Source organism: Periplaneta americana, chromosome 8, assembly GCF_040183065.1.
Source record: "Periplaneta americana isolate PAMFEO1 chromosome 8, P.americana_PAMFEO1_priV1, whole genome shotgun sequence".
In the NCBI taxonomy this organism is placed as follows: domain Eukaryota; kingdom Metazoa; phylum Arthropoda; class Insecta; order Blattodea; family Blattidae; genus Periplaneta; species Periplaneta americana.
Genome location: NC_091124.1, coordinates 134,468,169 through 134,486,663, shown reverse-complemented (window position 1 = coordinate 134,486,663; position 18,495 = coordinate 134,468,169). Strand labels below are relative to the sequence as shown.

Sequence of the window (18,495 nt, the reverse complement as noted above, 5' to 3'; positions counted from 1 at the left end):
ATCTTTCTGAAATGGAAAACATATTTTTTAATGATGAAAGAATCACATGCAGAAATATCCAAACTGCTATTTTTCCATCCTGCAACTCATAACTTACAACAGCAGAATTTTTTATTAATATCATTTTGGAGCCAAGCAACTGCATTAAATGTTGTTGCTGTTTTCTAATGCCAGGCGTTTGACAATAAAGTCATTTGACCTCTTGCACTCCAATATTTTTCAAAGATATTATCATGGTCAGCCACTGAAGCACAGATTTTGTGATATGAAAATGGCAAGTTGTAGCCGATTTAAGTGAACACCATATTTTAACATTTTGGTGGCTACTTCATTCACACACAACCCCCAGAATGTCTGGAGGACCACACCTGCTGTTGGTCGACGGGTCCATTGGACCTAGCTGGGAGATCTTGTTGATCACCAGCTTTCCCTCCTTAAGCCACTGGAGGACGATTTTAGTGCCATAGCAGGTCAGCACTAGGAACAGAAAAGTAGAAAGAGGAGGAAGGAAAGTGAAATGAACCCCTAGGCCTCGAATGCTCTAATGCCGTCGAGGTCAAAGAAAGTAAGAGTTCAGGTTCAGTCAGAGGACTGGATAGGAAAGGGTAAAGAGGGAATTAGGTATTGAATAGAGGAAAATTATACCAAATTCATTCATTAACTCATCAAGCTGACCAGTGCTAATTGATGAGTAGCCCCTCCCTTTAGTTCAGCTCGTAAAATATGCTTACTAACAGCTGCACCACGGGAAGGTAGGGATGGGACATTAGGTACTTGTCCAGGTTGGTTCCTTAAGGCCTTCAATGGGAAGGATTATTGGCTCTCCCACCTGTTTCCGACAGATACCCTTTTGCAGCTAAAATGTAGTAAGCATTAAATGTAGTAAGCTGGTCATGGGACCAATGTGTAGTCTGGATCTTATCTTGACTAACCGATGAACTTGGTTATAGCGACCTCGTTTTGTGCGACACCTCGACTATAACGTCAAATTAATCTGATGGACATTGAAGTAGTTACTGCTCTCAAAGTATGAACCTTGAGCATTTTTTTAAAAACATGTTTCTTAAGGTAAGAAAATTGCTTGAGAACTTCTGAACCACCTGTCTCACAGTTGCCGATTTTTCAGTGACAGTGAGATAACCTGTGTTAGGCCTACTCATTTTACACTAATGTAAAGTTGCTATGTGATCCAAATCACAGTCTTAAAAAATTGTTTCAGATACACTGATATCACAATGTTCACATTAATAACACAGGCTTGCGAATTAAAATTTTGTTTTGCGGCACGGAGTTAAACAGATCTGTAAATCTAATTTTGATATGCTGAATTTAAATCTGCTTTCCATTTTTTCGTATGCAGAAAATAAATATTTTATATTTGAGCAATTTCTAATTCTTAAGTGCAATTTAAAATGCGTGAAACCATGCAAACCATGATAAAATCTCAATTCTAAAGATACAACAGGTTAAACTGAACTACGAAATTCCAAACATAACTTATGAAAATTATTTTCTCCTCCGCTTTGTTGAAAACGAATGCTGAGTTGATTTGTGTTTGAGGTCCTGACGAGGGTTATCTCTTATTAAACACCAACAGTAGTCAGCCATCATGGAGACATCCTATCAACCCTGGTACCTCGTTTCCATCTCCTTTATGTTTTGGTGGAATCGCTCTCCCTGCTCTTCACTTAGTGCAACCAAGTTTTCCAGGAAGTATTCAAGATGCGAATTCAGAAAACATAACTTCAGGCTCACAGTGGATCCAAGTGCCTTTAACTTTTCGACATGGTTTCACAATATGCTCATATTGTTCATCTTTAACATTCCACAAAACTTGTTTATAACATCCTTGAATGAGTGCCATGCCTGAAGCTCTAACCTTAGAGGAAAGCTCTAAGTCAGTCATGATATTTTTAAAATGAACATCCTTAATGAGTTGGTGAATCTGTGGACTGTCAAAAATGCCTTCTTTCACTTTTGACTCAGATAACATTGGAAATTTTATAATAAGATATTGGGAACAAGGACCACTTTTGTCCAAAGCTTTAACAAATAACTTCATTATCCCTAATTTGATATGCAAAGGGGGTAGCAAAACATTTTGTGAGTCAATTAGTGGGTGATTTGTAACAGTTTTTGTCCCTGGCACTAAATGTTTTCTTTTCAGCTAATCAGTAAGAGCCCAGTGTCTTTTTCTGACTCTAGAGTCCCATTCACACAAAGAGTATGGGAATATGGTGTACCCTGTTTGTTGCCCCAATAAAATACTACACACTTTAAGATCACAGCATATGTACCATTTGTGTTCTTTACACCCAATTTAATTTTTTTCTGTACCAATATGCAAATTGTGATATGTTTCTTTAAGGGATGCAGGGTGAGCTATTGGAACTGAAGAAAAAAATATTTCCATAGTGTAATAGAACACCTTTCAGACTTCTCTTGCTTGAGTCAGTAAATAGACCCCAATCTTTTGATTCATAAGCTGTTTCTAGACGACCATTCAAGTTAGGAATATCACAACAATACACTAGTTCCCCTTCATTTACAAAATATTTTTTGAACTCTTCTTCACGATGTCTGTACCGATAGAAAGTTGTTCTAGGTCCTAAAAAATTGTTCTCTTTCAGCCTTGAACCTAAAAGTTCACTCTTTTCTTTGGTAAGACCCAAATCACGTACCAAATCATTTAATTTTGTCTGACTCAAAGGATATGGATTGTCATTTTCTACTTTTGGGGACAAATTTAAATCATCTTCTGCACTCGAAGTGTATGAAATACTAATACTACTCTTTGGGAATACCGTACGTGGTGATGGAATTGGAACCCAGGTCCATGTGGCACAGGTCTCATTGCTGATGGCAAGTTTGGGTATATAGTGTCATTTTGTTTTCCTTATTGAATCCAGATATTTTACACAGACAAAAGTAACAGTCATCATAACGATTTTGTTGCTCACACCATACCATAGGAACACCAAAGGGCATAGATGAACGAACTCCGTTTTTGCCAATGTCTTAGATTTTCTACACATATTTTACACACAATATGTGGAGCGAAATTCTTGTCTTGATCTCCTAATTTAATTTTAAAATAGGCCAGATACAAACTCTTGATAAATGCGGTAATGTTTCTTTTTTGCTGCTTTATCACATAACATCCACATACATAACAAAAACTGTTCAGATTGTTCACACATCCTGTTCTAGATATTCCACTCGAACTTGCCATGTTTTCCATACATAAAATTCACAACACAATACACATTTAAAACATACATGCTGAGAAGAGGTTTAAAATGTACTGAGAATTTGTGAGATAGGTTCCTGTTGTTATATTAGAAAATCCCTTTTTATTGCCTCTGCTGTATCTTTATTGCTTGGGATATGGGATCCCTAGTGCTGGAAACAGATATGAGATAGGGTTGCAGGAAGAACCTATTCTCAATTAAAAAATATAAAATCTGTAAACAGAGATAGACAGAGATTAGACATGATGTCAAATGATTTAGCATGTAGGCCTATACACATTTTAATCAATCATGCTGTAAGTCGGATATGGAGAGATTGTAATACTAGAATGGCAAACTTTCAGTTATGTGTTAAATACAGAATTATGCAAAATCTGTACGTGATATGCAAAAGCTGTTATTATTTTCGAAATCAGAACACCAATTTGACCATTAAGATGTAAAATATTCCATGCCGCAAAATCATCACAGGCTTGTGTAATGAATCCTCACGTGTTACAGCATTAACAAATTTACTTCTTTAGATTTTTTTTGGAATATTTGTTTTACATAGCAATGCTACAGAAATACTTGAAAGCAGAAACTCTGTATTAGCATGATATCTGCAGACACAGACATTGTGAGGCATGTTTAAATATGAAATAACATTTTTAGGCTGAGGGAAAAGAATTTTCACTTTTTTATGGTAACTGTAGGATTTTCTTCAATATACTTACTCTTTGATAGGCAAGAGGAATGCATTTCTGTTGTTGTGTTCTCATACCAATATGAGAATCCGTGACAGAACAAACATGATGTTTTCCATTTTCCAGGTTTTTATCGACTGATGTCATCTCTCTGTTAGAAATTAATAATTTTGTCATCAACTTCTTTTAAATTTGTTACTGTGGTTCTTTTCTTAAACAGCACCGTTTGCAACAGTAGTTTCTTCTTCACAGCATCTTTTGCAAGTGCTCTCACTCTCAGGCAAAGCTCCACTTTTTTAAGTGTTTTATCTAATGATTGATGACAGGACATCCGTATACTTCAGGCATACTGGGAGAGTTAGTACCTATTATTCTGTTGAAGCAAAGTCTTTCCTTTATTTTTTTTTTCCCCTATATATAGTGTGATTCAGGACCTCTGCAACAAACTCTGGGGATCGATAGATCTCGCAATGAGGATCATTTTTCGTAAAACAACCCATGTTTGCCAATGCCTCGTTTAAGAGCTAAGTGACATTGAAACAAAGACAGGCTTTAGTGACATTAACAAATTATTAAATGAATTATTTTTCAAGTATGTTTGCTGACAAGTTACAGGTTTTCATAGTATCTATCCTGAACCTGATAACATTCATTACACTGTCGTACCAGTGGTTATTGGGCTGTGTCGAATGTAATCAAAAGCTGCTAATACTCAAATAGTCTGTTCCTCTCTGGTGTCAATTCGAGTGGTGTCTTACTTCACATGTCCCAAAAGAAAAAAAACAAGGTTAAGGGCGTGAAGTCGGGTGATCACGCAGGCCACGCAACAGGTCCGGCTCTCCCTATCCATTGCTCCCCGTAGCTGTTGTTCAGATGTGCTCGTACAACCAGGTTGAAGTGTGTTGGGACGTTATGTTGAATCACTTCACATTGTGAAGGGTACATCCTCCATTAGCAGCGGAAGCTTGTGCTGAAGAGCACTCCATTCAAATGGGGCAGCAAATGACAGGACACTTGTAACCTGTCCGCATGGGTACTTGAAGACGTAAATGAATAATTCATTTCATAAATGTCACTAAAACCTGTCTTTTTTTCATTGTCGCACAGCTCCTACATTAGGCATAGGAGAACATGAGTTGTTTCACGAAAAATAATTCTAATTGCGAGATCTGTTAATCTCCAGAGTTTGTTGCAGAAGTTCTGAATCAACTTGTATACATTTTCTTTCTCTCCCTCACAGTTTATTTCTTTCTTAAATTTGTTGCTTTCTGGGGTAATCTTTTTAAGTTTGTTTTTCTATTGTTCTTTTATTTTGGCATTCCTTTCTTTTTCTTTTCTCAGACATGACTGTTATCTCCCAGTTGCAATAGGTACTAAGCCACTCGAGAAACTGAACTCCTCTAAAATAAATATAATGAAATTGTAAACATAGCATTAACAATAACCTTAAACAAGTTGAGATATAATGTTTGTTTTTAACAATAGAGAACATAGAGAACTAGAAATTAATTCTTAATGAATGTTAAGAGTGTTTTGGTTTTCTATATTACTGTTGGGACAAAATTTGTGTGTGTTTGCATGTGTGCGCATGCCTATCCACTTCACTCGTGATTCAGGTTCCGCATATTGTGGATAGATGGCAGGATTGTGACCCATTTTCAAGTGGCACACCACTTCACTGGACCATGCTGTGCATGATGTGTATTTGTGGAGAGTAATGTCATTTACTAGGGTGAGTGTAGGGAATGGGTGAGGTGATGATGAAGACGAGGAAGGGAGAAGGGGAAACTCAGTGATGACACATAGCCTACTCCTGTTGAGTAGTACCAACAAGCCAGACAGGCTTAATGTCCCCGTCCAATGAACGAATCACTAGCAACAGTGACATACGTAATAATATACCTTCTTTTCATATGCACTGGAGATAGATTTGGGATTTAACGAGGCATATTTGTGCACAATCTAATGATTAGAAGTTGTACACTGTCACCTCTCCTAGTACCAAGGTAGAAATTTTAAACGAAAATCTTTGACCCTGCCAGGAATCGAACCTGGGCTGGTTAGTCTGGAGGCAAACGCATTACCACAGAATTAACTTGGACTTGGGACAAAATCTTAAAATGATCTTTTTTTGCTTCTAAACAATACTACATATAAAACAGGATGAAAAGAAAGTCAGATGGCCTGCAAATAGTTGAACTTCAGGATGCAGAGTAATCAAGTGTGCATTTTGTCCATCTTAGTGCTTTTTAAAGTTTCAAACAAAATTCCTAAAAGCACAATAAGATACTCCAAAAATTGAGTATACAGAGAAAAGAATACAATTGGTCTCTGCCAAGCAAGAATTAAATAAAACCATTGTCAAAAAAAAAAAAAAAATAATAATAATAATAATAATAATAATAGGCCTAATAATAATTATAGTGTTAACTTTAATTTGATATTATTACACGTAAGGTATCTGTGACATTTAAAAAATGCTGCTTGAGTCTCATGTTTCATGGAATGGCTTTGTGATAAGTAATTTATGAGCTCTTGTCTATCTAATTGCTTTTGTTGCAGCTTGTTGTGCCACTTCTGCAGCTCACTATTTGCAATACGAGTTGCCAGATGAAGTTCTTCTAACAATTTTCAGTTATTTATTGGAATTGGATTTATGTAGAGTAAGCCAAGTTTGTAAGCGCTTCCAAGCAATTGCCAATGACACCGAATTATGGTAAGTGTTATTATGATGTATCACTATAAATAATTTTGGTGCTTGTTACATAATGGTTGCTGCTTGGGTAAAAGGTGACACAAAAATGTCTTTAATTTAATAACATAAAATTGTGTTACTAAATATTAACAACTATCAACTTCACCAACCATATTCATAAAAGAAAACATTTCAATTACGAACAATACTACAGCATAAAAACGAAAAAAATAAATAGGAAACTCAAAATATGAACACCTTAAGCCTATGAACACCACTGATATAAACTTTGCAAGAACATTCCAAAGTTCCCACTATATTTGTGTGTGTGCGCGCGCATGCGCTTATACTAATATTTTTAAAATTACTTTTGATAATACATATTTAGCTGTTACTGCTAAACATATAGGATCTCACTATAATTATTTGAGATTAATAACTTGAGTTACTTCCTGAATGTATTAAATTTGTGTTGAATTAACAACAGGAATGGTAATTATGTTCACTAAGTGAATTTTATGTGATGAGTTTTATAAGTATATGCAACTTGAACAAAATTGGAATTATTTCTTCATCACTTTGTCCATTGTGTAGTCTTATGAAGAAATGGATCAGAATCATCTTCACTGATGTCTGGTTCTTTCTCTAAACCCACTGGGTGTTAATGGCTTTATTGCCAAGAGCTCAGTATTAGTTAACAACAACATATACAGGGCATTCCATGATTCACTATGAGCCTGCTGGTAGTTCTGGATTCACTATATCATTGACAACATTTTGCATAATCCAATTACTAAAGTTAACACAACTCAAGAGTATATCACTTGTTAACAGTTCATTTACTATCATCACTAAGTATAAGGCTTGGGTTTTTCTACCAATTCCCAGAATGTCTGTTACGAGCATCATTCTTTGTAAACTACCATTATTGTAGATACAGTTGTTCAGTTCACAGTGACAGAACTACCACATAGTTCTTCAGAGCTATAACATGTATGAAAAGATTTATCTTCTGCTTCGTGCTCTGAGGCTTGATAACTAACATAAATGACAGACACAGACTGCCATATGAAAATATTCTAAGATTTAGTCTGTCATTGTGAATGAAGCTATCAGATTGGGGAATATGCAATGGTGGACGAAATGCTGGAAGGTTTTCGTGGCAGGTGTAAATTTCGCGTATATATTGAGAATAAACAAGCAAAATATGGCATAAAAATCCCCGCACATTTTATGCAGAAAATTTGGAAATTTATGCTGAAAGCAGCCAAAGGGAACATATATAGTTGACATAGTTCATTCTTGCAGCCGAACACATGATGACACTGGAGAGAAAAGAAAACCAGAGACTGTTCTTTGTTTATGTTAATTTGCTTTACCTTAAATTCTTGTTATATAGATGTACGTTATTGTTATTGATTACACTTTATTGCCAGTATTGTAACTGCATATCACAATTTTTTCTATTTCCACATTTTCTTATTTTATGTTTTTTAATGCTGTATGAATCATGTGGAAATTATTGTATTTTGTTCTTTGTTTATATTAATTTGCATTTCCTTCGTTTCTTGTTGTATCTCTACTTTATTGCTATTGATTACACTTCATTTTCAGTACTTAACTAGGTTTCACAATTTTTTTCTATTTCCACATATCCTTATTTCATGTTTATGAAACATGTGAAAATTATTGCATTTCATTCTTTGCGTTAACCTTTAATTCTTATTTCTGTGGGCCTAATTTATTGCTATTTGTTACAATTTAGTGTCATTATTGTATCTCGGTATCACTATTTTTTCTATTTCCGTATTTTCTTATTTTGTATTTCTTGAATGCTGTATAAGACAAGTGAAAGTTAGTTACAGGGTTGTGTAGAAATTATTGCATACTTTTTTTTGTGTTAATTTGCATTACCTTCAATTCTTGGTTGTTATTGATTATTGTTATTGTTATTGGTTACAATTATTGCCTGTCTTGTAATTGCATAGTTTATTACTGTTAATTCTATTGACACATTTTCTTGCCTTTTTTTATGCTAGCCTGTTCATATGCGCTTCATTATAAATAAATACAACAGTCACAAACACAATAGCAATAATTACTTATTACAGATTTGAACATTGTTTTAAAAAAGGCTCACAAAAACGTAATGTGTGAGAATCCCTCACGTGTGACCAACAATGTTAATTTTTCCTACTGACCACTCCCGGGTTAAGAATTGTAGTGGCCCTAAATGCTGAGGTTTAAGAGATGCCTGTTTCTTGTGAAAATTGGCAGATTTCTGTATTGTATGTTCTAATCTTTCTTACTGTTTCATCGAGTTTTTTCTTTGTAAGAACATAGCATTTCTTATTTGTCCTTTTATTTAATACTGAACCCAATTTCCTAAACTTCTTAATGACATTGTGGTTCTATACAGAACAGGAACACGTCACTTTCCCACAATCACTTTTTTCACGTAAGTATCCACCGTAGAAATTCTCTGCTGGAGTGTAACCTTTTCTGGTGTCATTTATAAATTATATTATCACTAATCTTATACACTGTTCCACAGCCACACACGTGTATACAGATAATTGTCCACAAGGGTCTCATCTGGAATAAGTTTTCCTGACAACTGTTACGTGGCAACATCAAGGTCAATGTATTCTGCACAGAGAGACAAATCTGGAAGCACGTGAAGTCATTTTTGCTCCCATATAATGGATTCGAGTTTAACACGAGCAGACCTCACCTACTGCTGCATAGGCTCATAGTGAATCATTTGGAATGTACTGTATTTTTAATTAGGTGTATTCAGAAGGTTAATCCTCAGCCTGAGACTGAGAAGATTTTTGAGTTATTTCAGTTCACAACTAGTTCTTACTTTATGGATCAGAAATTTTGATGAATGCTTTATCAACATCATCATCTCTTTGTACGGTATCAGGTTGATTCTGTTGCTCCACCTCATTCCTCTCCGCTTGCTTATTCCGTTCTGCTCATATCAATGCATGATATTTGCTTGCACTTCTGCTGGTAAAACAAATCATGAAATTAGAACTGGAATACAGATGCATTACTATAACATTACATTAAAATTCACAACATCTATGATTTCTGTGTTTGGGATGCCATCTCCCATATAATCATGCAACAATGTAGACAATAACTTACAAACATCTTAAGATCTCTCCTCATTATAGAAAAGAAGATAGGGAAATATTTTAAGATTCAGTAACACTATTGTAGTCCTTAGTATTTCTGGTACTGTTATTACATGGTCTAGGAACTTGAATATTTCCTAGACAAATAAAAAGCATTGAAGGGCCAGAGATGAAATTCTTTATTTGAAATCTCTTGCAAGATACACTTCATTCAATTATAAAACTAATACAAAAGTTAGGAAAACTAAAAGTGGATAGTATTGTGGGTGAGAAGAAGTCTTAAGAGAAAGGCAGAAAGAGGAAAGATTGGAGAATACTAGGTTTGCAGTGAAAGACCTGCATTTGAACAGAAAACTATGAATGAATGAATTGTGGGTAGATGAGAATAAAAATAGGTTTGTTCCAGCAAGGTTCAGAATTAATTCTGAACTGCCTGCTCATGTGCAGTAGTTCATTATGTGTTCGAACAAGACTGAACTCCCAGTTACCTGCTCCATTGTGCTTTAGATCTCGTTTGGAATGAGTGAAATTGGTTCTCGATTAAGAGCAGAAATGGGAATTCTGAACTGTTGAGACATGTGCAGATGGTTTAATATGGAGTTATGGTTAAAATGCTTCTAGACTAAGTAGGTTAAAATTAAAAAAAAAAAGTCCATCATGAGTGATTTGGAAGGAGATAGTAATATATTTTGGGATGAATTAAGTTCGGAAGATTAATATAATTTTAATATCAGAAGGAACTCTGAAAGCCGTGAAAGGACAGTTCAAGAAATGTTCCAACAACATAAAATCTCGAACTAGTTGTGAGACTGTACACAACTGGCGCATGCGTTGAAAGAAGTTCGGAACGTGTTCTGAATTGCTTGTTGGAACAAACCTAATATATTGGAATAACTGGTTTGGTTCCTGTAGCAATGGACTAGAAGACAATTTCATACAAACTATACAATTATAAACTGTAGGTTGAAAATACATAGATCAACTACTGAAATGATTGAGGAATGTTTTCTAACAATATAAATGTAGGAGGAGGATCAGTCTTAAAAGACCTAAGATTTGTATAAAGTGTAGTATGTAAGCTTATAGGAGGGAGAACTTCATTAAAACACATGTTAGTGCTTCTGTTGTAAACAAGCAGTATCTTTTCTGATTTTAACCTGGATGATATGTGTGATACAAATAAATTGCAGTGTGTACTGTAATCTTTATTTAAAGAAGTTCTCTATGATATGCAGCATTTGTCATATACTGTTCTTTGTATTGCAGGAAGAACTTATATCAACATGTCTACGAGTACGACTTGCCCCTTTTCAATCCAGCACCTTGTCGCTTTGAATTCATGTCTCCAGAGGATTCAGATCATGCCAATCCTTGGAAGGAAAGTTTTCATCAATTATATCGAGGTGTTCATGTTCGGCCAGGTTACCAGGACCTCACATTTCAAGGCCGCAACATTTCTTACTTCAACACAGTGCAGGGAGCTCTTGATTACGCAGATGAGCGTGGAACAACGAGCTCTGGAGGCAGTGAAGGAAGCGATGGACATGGTGCTCTGGTGTTTTTGCATGCCGGTACATACCGAGGGGAATTTCTTGTAATAGACTCGGATGTTGCGTTAATTGGTGCTGCCCCAGGCAATGTCGCAGAATCTGTCATTCTGGAAAGGGAGTCTGAATCAACAGTTATGTTTGTGGAGGGTGCCAAGCAGGCATATGCAGGTCATCTAACTCTCAAATTTTCTCCAGATGTGACATCGACAGTTCCACATCACAAGCATTACTGCCTGGAAGTTGGTGAGAACTGTAGTCCGACGATAGATCACTGCATCATTCGTAGTACATCAGTTGGTGAGTGTCCTGAGTGGTAATCTTGAAATTTATAGTGCATCTTGTGTACAGATTTTACATAGAAACAACACATTATAAACTTGAGGATCGTTTTCCATCATTCTTTTTAGTCTTATGCCTGGTATAACTTGTAATTTTTCTATAAAGAGTTGAAATGAATTAATAGTTCTTACATATAACAATATGAAAGAAATAACTTTGTAAAATTCCCTTCTTCATACTAAGTCGAACTTCATTAACCCAATGAATTCTTATTAAAATTGTTTTAACTCCATTCAGATTTAATGTCCAACTTGAGGATGAATTTGCAATATCCTGTGAAAAAATTATAAAAATAACAGTGGAAGATTTTTATGCAGAATTTATCAGAGGCTATGCTGAAAGTATGTACTTAGGTGCTGATTATGATGTCTTAAGATATTTTGATGTTTTGAATCTTGTGCCACCACAGCCCATCAAACAAGGTGATTGGATTAAATGTTTTCAAAACATAATTTTTTACGTAACTGTTTACTAACTCTTATTTGGAAGGAAAAACAATCGTTTCTACATATTTTTTAAAAGTAGCAAAATTATCCAATGTAAGTAAAATTAGAAATACGTGAACATTTTCTTTTCCGATTCTCTTAATATAGAAGTAGATGTTCATTTTTCCCTTTTCATGGCAATTAGGCTAAGCTTCATTTTGTGTTAGTCTTATTTTATTTCATTATTGTCATGATAGTGTATAAAATATTCGTAACAGACATTGAATTTTTGTTGATATTGGCTTCTTTCTTTGCTTGAGAGGAAGCGAGATATTATTTATTCGTTGTGCTATACTTCCTTGTTGTGTTGATCACTTCAATATTTTTACTTATAGTAATTTGTAAATGCTAAAGTAGGACGGGAGGATATTTTTAGACCAACTATTGGAAAAAAGAGCCTACACGTAATTAGTAGTGACAATGGAGTTAGATTAGTCAACTTTGCCACATCGAAAAATTTAATTGTCAAAAGTACAACATTCCCCCATAAGGATATACATAAATATACTTGGACTTCTCCAGATGGATTGACACACAACCAAATAGATCACATCTTGATAGTTAAACGGAGACATACTAGTATAGTAGACATTCGAACTTCAGGGGTGCAGACTGTAATTCTGACCATTATTTGGTAATTGGAGAATTAAGAGAAAGACTATCAGTAGCCAAGCGAATAGAGCAACAAGTTAATATTACTAAATTCAATATTTTGAAATTAAAGGACGAGGAAACTAAGCAAAATTATCAGGTCGAAATTTCGAATAGGTTTGCCACTTTAGAAAGTTCTGACGAAGTTGAGAAAGAATTAGATGTTAACAGCGTGTGGGAAAATATCAGAGATAGTATCAAAATTGCAGCTGAGCAGAGCATAGGTTATTATGAAACTAAGAAAAAGAAACCGTGGTTTGATGAAGATTGTTGCATGGTAGTAGAAAGAAGGAAATGGGCAAAATTGAAATTCTTACAGGATCCAGTTGAGGAGAAGAGAGATAATTATTTCAATGAAAGACGGGAAGCAAGTCGTACACTTAGGAATAAAAAGAGAGGTTACTTGAAGGAAAAACTGAATGAGGTAGAAACAAATAGTAAGAATAAAAACATTCGAGATTTATATAAGGGTATAAAGGAATTTAAGAACGGATATCAGTCAAGGATGAGAATGGTGACTTGCTTGCAGACTCTCCATCAGTCCTAAACAGATGGAAAAACTATTTTGCAACAGATGGAAAAACTATTTTGCGCAACTACTAAATGTACATAGGCCAAATAGAAATGATCGGGACGAAATTGAAATACAAACTGCTGAGCCATTTATACCCGAACCCACGCTTTCAGAAGTCGAAATTGCGATAGAAAATCTGAAAAAGTACAAGTCTCCAGGTATCGATCAAATTCCAGCAGAATTAATACAAGAGGGTGGAAGTGCATTATATAGCGAAATTTATAAACTTGTACTTGCTATTTGGGAAAAGGAAATTGTACCAGAACAATGGAAGGAGTCCATAATTGTACCTATTTTTAAGAAGGGGACAAAACCAACTGTGGTAACTTTCGAGGAATATTACTTTTGTTGACGTCGTACAAAATTTTGTCCAATATTCTTTTGAGAAGATTAGCTCCGTACGTAGATGAAATTATTGGGGATCATCAGTGCGGTTGATCAGATTTTTTGTATTCGACAGATAATGGAGAAAAAATGGGAGTATAAGGATACAAGACATCAGTTATTCATAGATTTCAAAAAGTCATATGACTCGGTTAAGAGGGAAGTATTATATGATATTCTTATTGAATTTGGTATTCCCAAGAAACTAGTTCGATTAATTAAAATGTGTCTCAGTGAAACATACAGCATAGTCCGTATAGGTCAGTTTCTATCTGATGCTTTTCCAATTCACTGCGGGCTAAAGCAGGGAGATGCACTATCACCTGTACTTTTTAACTTCGCTTTAGAATATGCCATTAGGAAAGTTCAGGATAACAGGCAGGGTTTGGAATTGAACGGGTTACATCAGCTTCTTGTCTATGCAGATGACGTGAATATGTTAGGAGAAAATCCACAAACAATTAGGGAAAACACGGAAATTTTACTTGAAGCAAGTAAAGCGATCGGTTTGGAAGTAAATCCCAAAAAGACAAAGTATATGATTATGTCTCGTGACCAGAATATTGTACGAAATGGAAATATAAAAATAGGAGATTTATCCTTCGAAGGGGTGGAAAAATTCAAATATCTTGGAGCAACAGTAACAAATATAAATGACACTCGGGAGGAAATTAAACGCAGAATAAATATGGGAAATGCATGTTATTATTCGGTTGAGAAGCTTTTATCATGTAGTTTGCTGTCAAAAAATCTGAAAGTTAGAATTTATAAAACAGTTATATTACCGGTTCTTCTGTATGGTTGTGAAACTTGGACTTTCACTCTGAAAGAGGAACATAGGTTAAGGGTGTTTGAGAATAAGGTGCTTAGGAAAATATTTGGGACTAAGAGGGTTGAAGTTACAGGAGAATGGAGAAAGTTACACAACGCAGAACTGCATGCATTGTATTCTTCACCTGACTTAATTACTAACATTAAATCCAGTCGTTTGAGATGGGCAGGGCATATAGCACGTATGGGCGAATCAAGAAATGCATATAGAGTGTTAGTTGGGAGACCGGAGGGAAAAAGACCTTTAGGGAGGCCAAGACGTAGATGGGAAGATAATATTAAAATGGATTTGAGGGAGGTGGGGTATGATGATAGAGACTGGATTAATCTTGCACAGGATAGGGACCGATGGCGGGCTTATGTGAGGGTGGCAATGAACCTTCGGGTTCCTTAAAAGCCATTTGTAAGTAAGTAAGTAATTTGTAAAACTGACAGTGTGATTTCAAGATCTTTCCACATAACAAAAATGCAAACAGTAGGGCTGTAATATGAAATTTCAAAATAATAGTCCTACTATACATGCTAGTATAATTGTAATAGGGCTATTATTACATGTAACATATAAGACTGTAGTCTAGACATTTGCTAGGCACAGTAGTTATAATTGACTGTTTGAGAAACTTGTAATGGGACATCGAACAAATATCCTCAGAATATTGAAAAATTGTCCAGTTAAGTTTTAAAGGAACAGATGTTTAGTACCGATACCTATCAGCAAATCTAGACCTATTTACTTGACTGTTTATCCTTTTGTCTACATATCTGTATATGATTCCTGTCCTGGTTGAATTTATAAGAAATTTCTGACTTGAAATCCTTAAACATACTTTATAAAGAGACTAGGCCATTATTAAATTTATTATTCATTTATTCTTTGTTTTCTGCCAAAGGGCAGGTCTTTCACTGCAAACCAAGCTTTCTCCAATCTTTCCTATTTTCCTCCTTCCTTTTAGTCTCCGGATATGATCCATATACAGTACATATCTTAATGTTGTCTGTCATCTGATATCTTCTTCTACCCCTAACTTTCTTCCCATTCACTGTTCTTTCCAGTGCATTCTTCAGCAGGCAGTTTCTTCTCAGCCAGTGACCCAACCAATTCCTTTTTCTTTTCCTGATCAGTTTCAGCATCATTCTTTCTTCACTCACTCTTTATTTATTATTTAGGCCTAATATTTTTACTGCAATAACATTAGACTTAAATGTACTGATGTTATTGAAATTAACATAGAAGTCATGGCTATGCATTGTCTGTCAGTAAAATTTACTGTTAATTCTTCACCAGGGAAAAAGAAGAAAAAAGTGGGGATGCGCAATAGAACTCTTAATACAACATAAAAAATGTATGTCAAACCAATTATATTCAATATTTTGGAGAAGTATTGATCACATTACTAAAAAATTCTCAATAAAATCAGTTTATTTCAAGCCCTAAGATTAATTAGTGGCGTAGTAAAATCAACTCCAATCATTGCTAAGCAAATTCTTATGAACACTCGTAATATAATTGAGGAATTGAAAGAACAAGCACTAATACAGCATGAGAAATTAATTAGATAGTCATATATGGGAAACAGATAATAGCCAAACTGTGGATAGATTAAAAGCACAAAAAAATTTTTATAAAGTTAGTACAAAAATTAAAAAAAAGACTCAAGTTTCCTCAAAAGAAAGAAAATTTATTAATGAAATACAACTCATTAATACCATTAATTGCCTCTCAAAGACAAGTTAAAAAATCTGAAAAAGATGAATAAACTAGTTTTGAAGACTCTGACTATAGAAACAATTGAGGCAAGTTACCAACATAAGGAGTCATTTACAAATTTATACAGCTGGATCCTTGTATCACATTCAAAAGGAGCAGGAGTTGGTGGAACATTCCTCTTTTCGTTTTACCATTCCATAGGAACAAACAAATTTTGCTATTTATACGAGGATTGTTCAAAAAGTAATGCCTCATATTTTATTTCCTCAGCTATTAAAAAAGACAGAAAAGTGTGTTTTTGAGGGATTAAAATTTGATGTTTCTCCATGCAAGTACTGAGTTGCAAGTCATTCCGACAGATGACAGAGCTATAGTGAACTGTTAAAATGGCATCTGTGCGGACTCCTGTTGCAAACAGTGAGCAGTATATGAACTTTTGATTCTCGAAAACGAAAGTGTGGTGAACATCCATAAATGTTTGTGTGCAGTATATGGTAGTCGAGCAGTTGGTAAGAGCACTGTTGGGTGGTGGGCTCAGAGATTTCGGGCATCAGGAATTGAGGAGCATTTTTGCAAAAGTCGATAGATGCAAAAATTTCCGAAAATGAGTTATATAATATGGATATCGTATGTTTTCTAGCTTCGAAATCGACCTATGAAATCAGATTTAGCAAAACTTGATTCATACCGTAAGTAGCGACTACCAAACGTTCCAGGTTTTTTCAAAACTCGATAGATGCTGCCACTTAGTTAAAGCAAAACTCGATAGATGCTCAAGTCCTTAACTGAAATATATTCAAGGTCAAATAGTTTTCAGCATAGTATTTCAGACATTTTACTTTTCTAAGGGGTTGCCAGTAGAAATGGAATGCTATTATTAGACCCAATCACCAGGGAGATGTAACCAAGTCGCATATGCATTGATCGATTTTTTATTTAATCTAGAAAAAAATCCGCAACTAATGTCTCTTCCATCATTAATCTGTTTTTTGATTCTTGTGCCAGTAAGAACAAGATGACTTGGAACAAAGAAGTATTTTTACTAACATTCTTTATTTCTTTCCAATATCCGGTCATAGTTATAAGGTTCCAGGTCATGTTTTCGGAATAGAAAAAGAATAGCCTACAGGAGAATGAAAGACAAGAATTGAAAAGTCATGGACTTAACCCAGATAAGCCCAAAAATTTTTTTGTGATAAAAATACAGTAGCACATTAGTTACTCTCAAAAATCGGTTAAATGATGTTGAAATAAACTGAAACAAGGTACGTATATTTTCTAAAGCTAACAAATACTACCAACATTATTGCACAACTTATAAAATGTCCCTAACACCAACATTGACATAATATCCGAAGGCACTGCAACTGTCCTTAAAAAAGGACGGTGGGAAAATCTGGGTTAAAATCGAGTCCTCAAAAGGTATTATAAGATTGACACTGCCCCTTAAGATGGCTCCGTAGTGAGTGATCATTTACAGTAAAACTTCGGGCAAACATCGTGATGTTTCTGTTACAGTTCAGAACACATATACAGTGTGTCCAGCACAGTGTTGTGCTAAAACCAATAAAATTAAAACATGCTATGTGTGTTCTAAAACCGATAAAATTAAAACATGCTGTAGTATGTTAAGTTCCCCTGTTCTTCCAGGAGACAATATGGTGTCAAAAAAGAAGAATGGCTCTAAGAAACTCATACAGTATTTAAAAGTAACAGGTGAGGCAAAGGACTTCTACACAACCATTCTAGCAGATATGTCCCATTTGATTTTTGTGATAAAATTGTATTTTTATGTTGAGACATAATTTTTTTTCAATTTTGTTGGTGTTGTAATGAGACTCGTATGAAAATAGACTGCATCTATCAACTTTTGAAAAAAATTCCTATTTTTTTGTGCCTAAAACTGACAAGTAATAAAAAAGTGCTTATATTGTTGTTGTAAAATAAATATTTATGTATTTAAATTAAAAAAAAATGTAATTTCTGTAAAACCTTGATTTCTTCATCTATCAACTTCTGTAAAAACGCTCAATTGCAGAAACCAAGCTCCAAGATCTGCTGCATGCTAGATGCCCTGCCATAGCCAACACTCCAGACATGATGGATTGCACAGTCATTATTCGTGATGCTCAGCATATCACAACATGACAAATGGCCCTACAGCCATCAGTAAGCTTTGGAAGGGTTTGTTCAAT

The 18,495-nt window shown here is 34.9% G+C and overlaps 1 protein-coding gene across 1 annotated transcript in view; it reads left to right on the top strand.

The window, feature by feature from the left end:
• The window catches only part of FBXO11 (F-box protein 11), an 86,029-nt gene that overhangs the window by 5,762 nt on the left and 61,772 nt on the right, over positions 1–18,495 (top strand). Inside the window, exons 3-4 of the mRNA XM_069833667.1 lie at positions 6,500–6,653; positions 11,045–11,625. Of these exons, the coding sequence (XP_069689768.1) occupies positions 6,500–6,653; positions 11,045–11,625 (735 nt within the window). The remainder of the gene's footprint in view (positions 1–6,499; positions 6,654–11,044; positions 11,626–18,495) is intronic.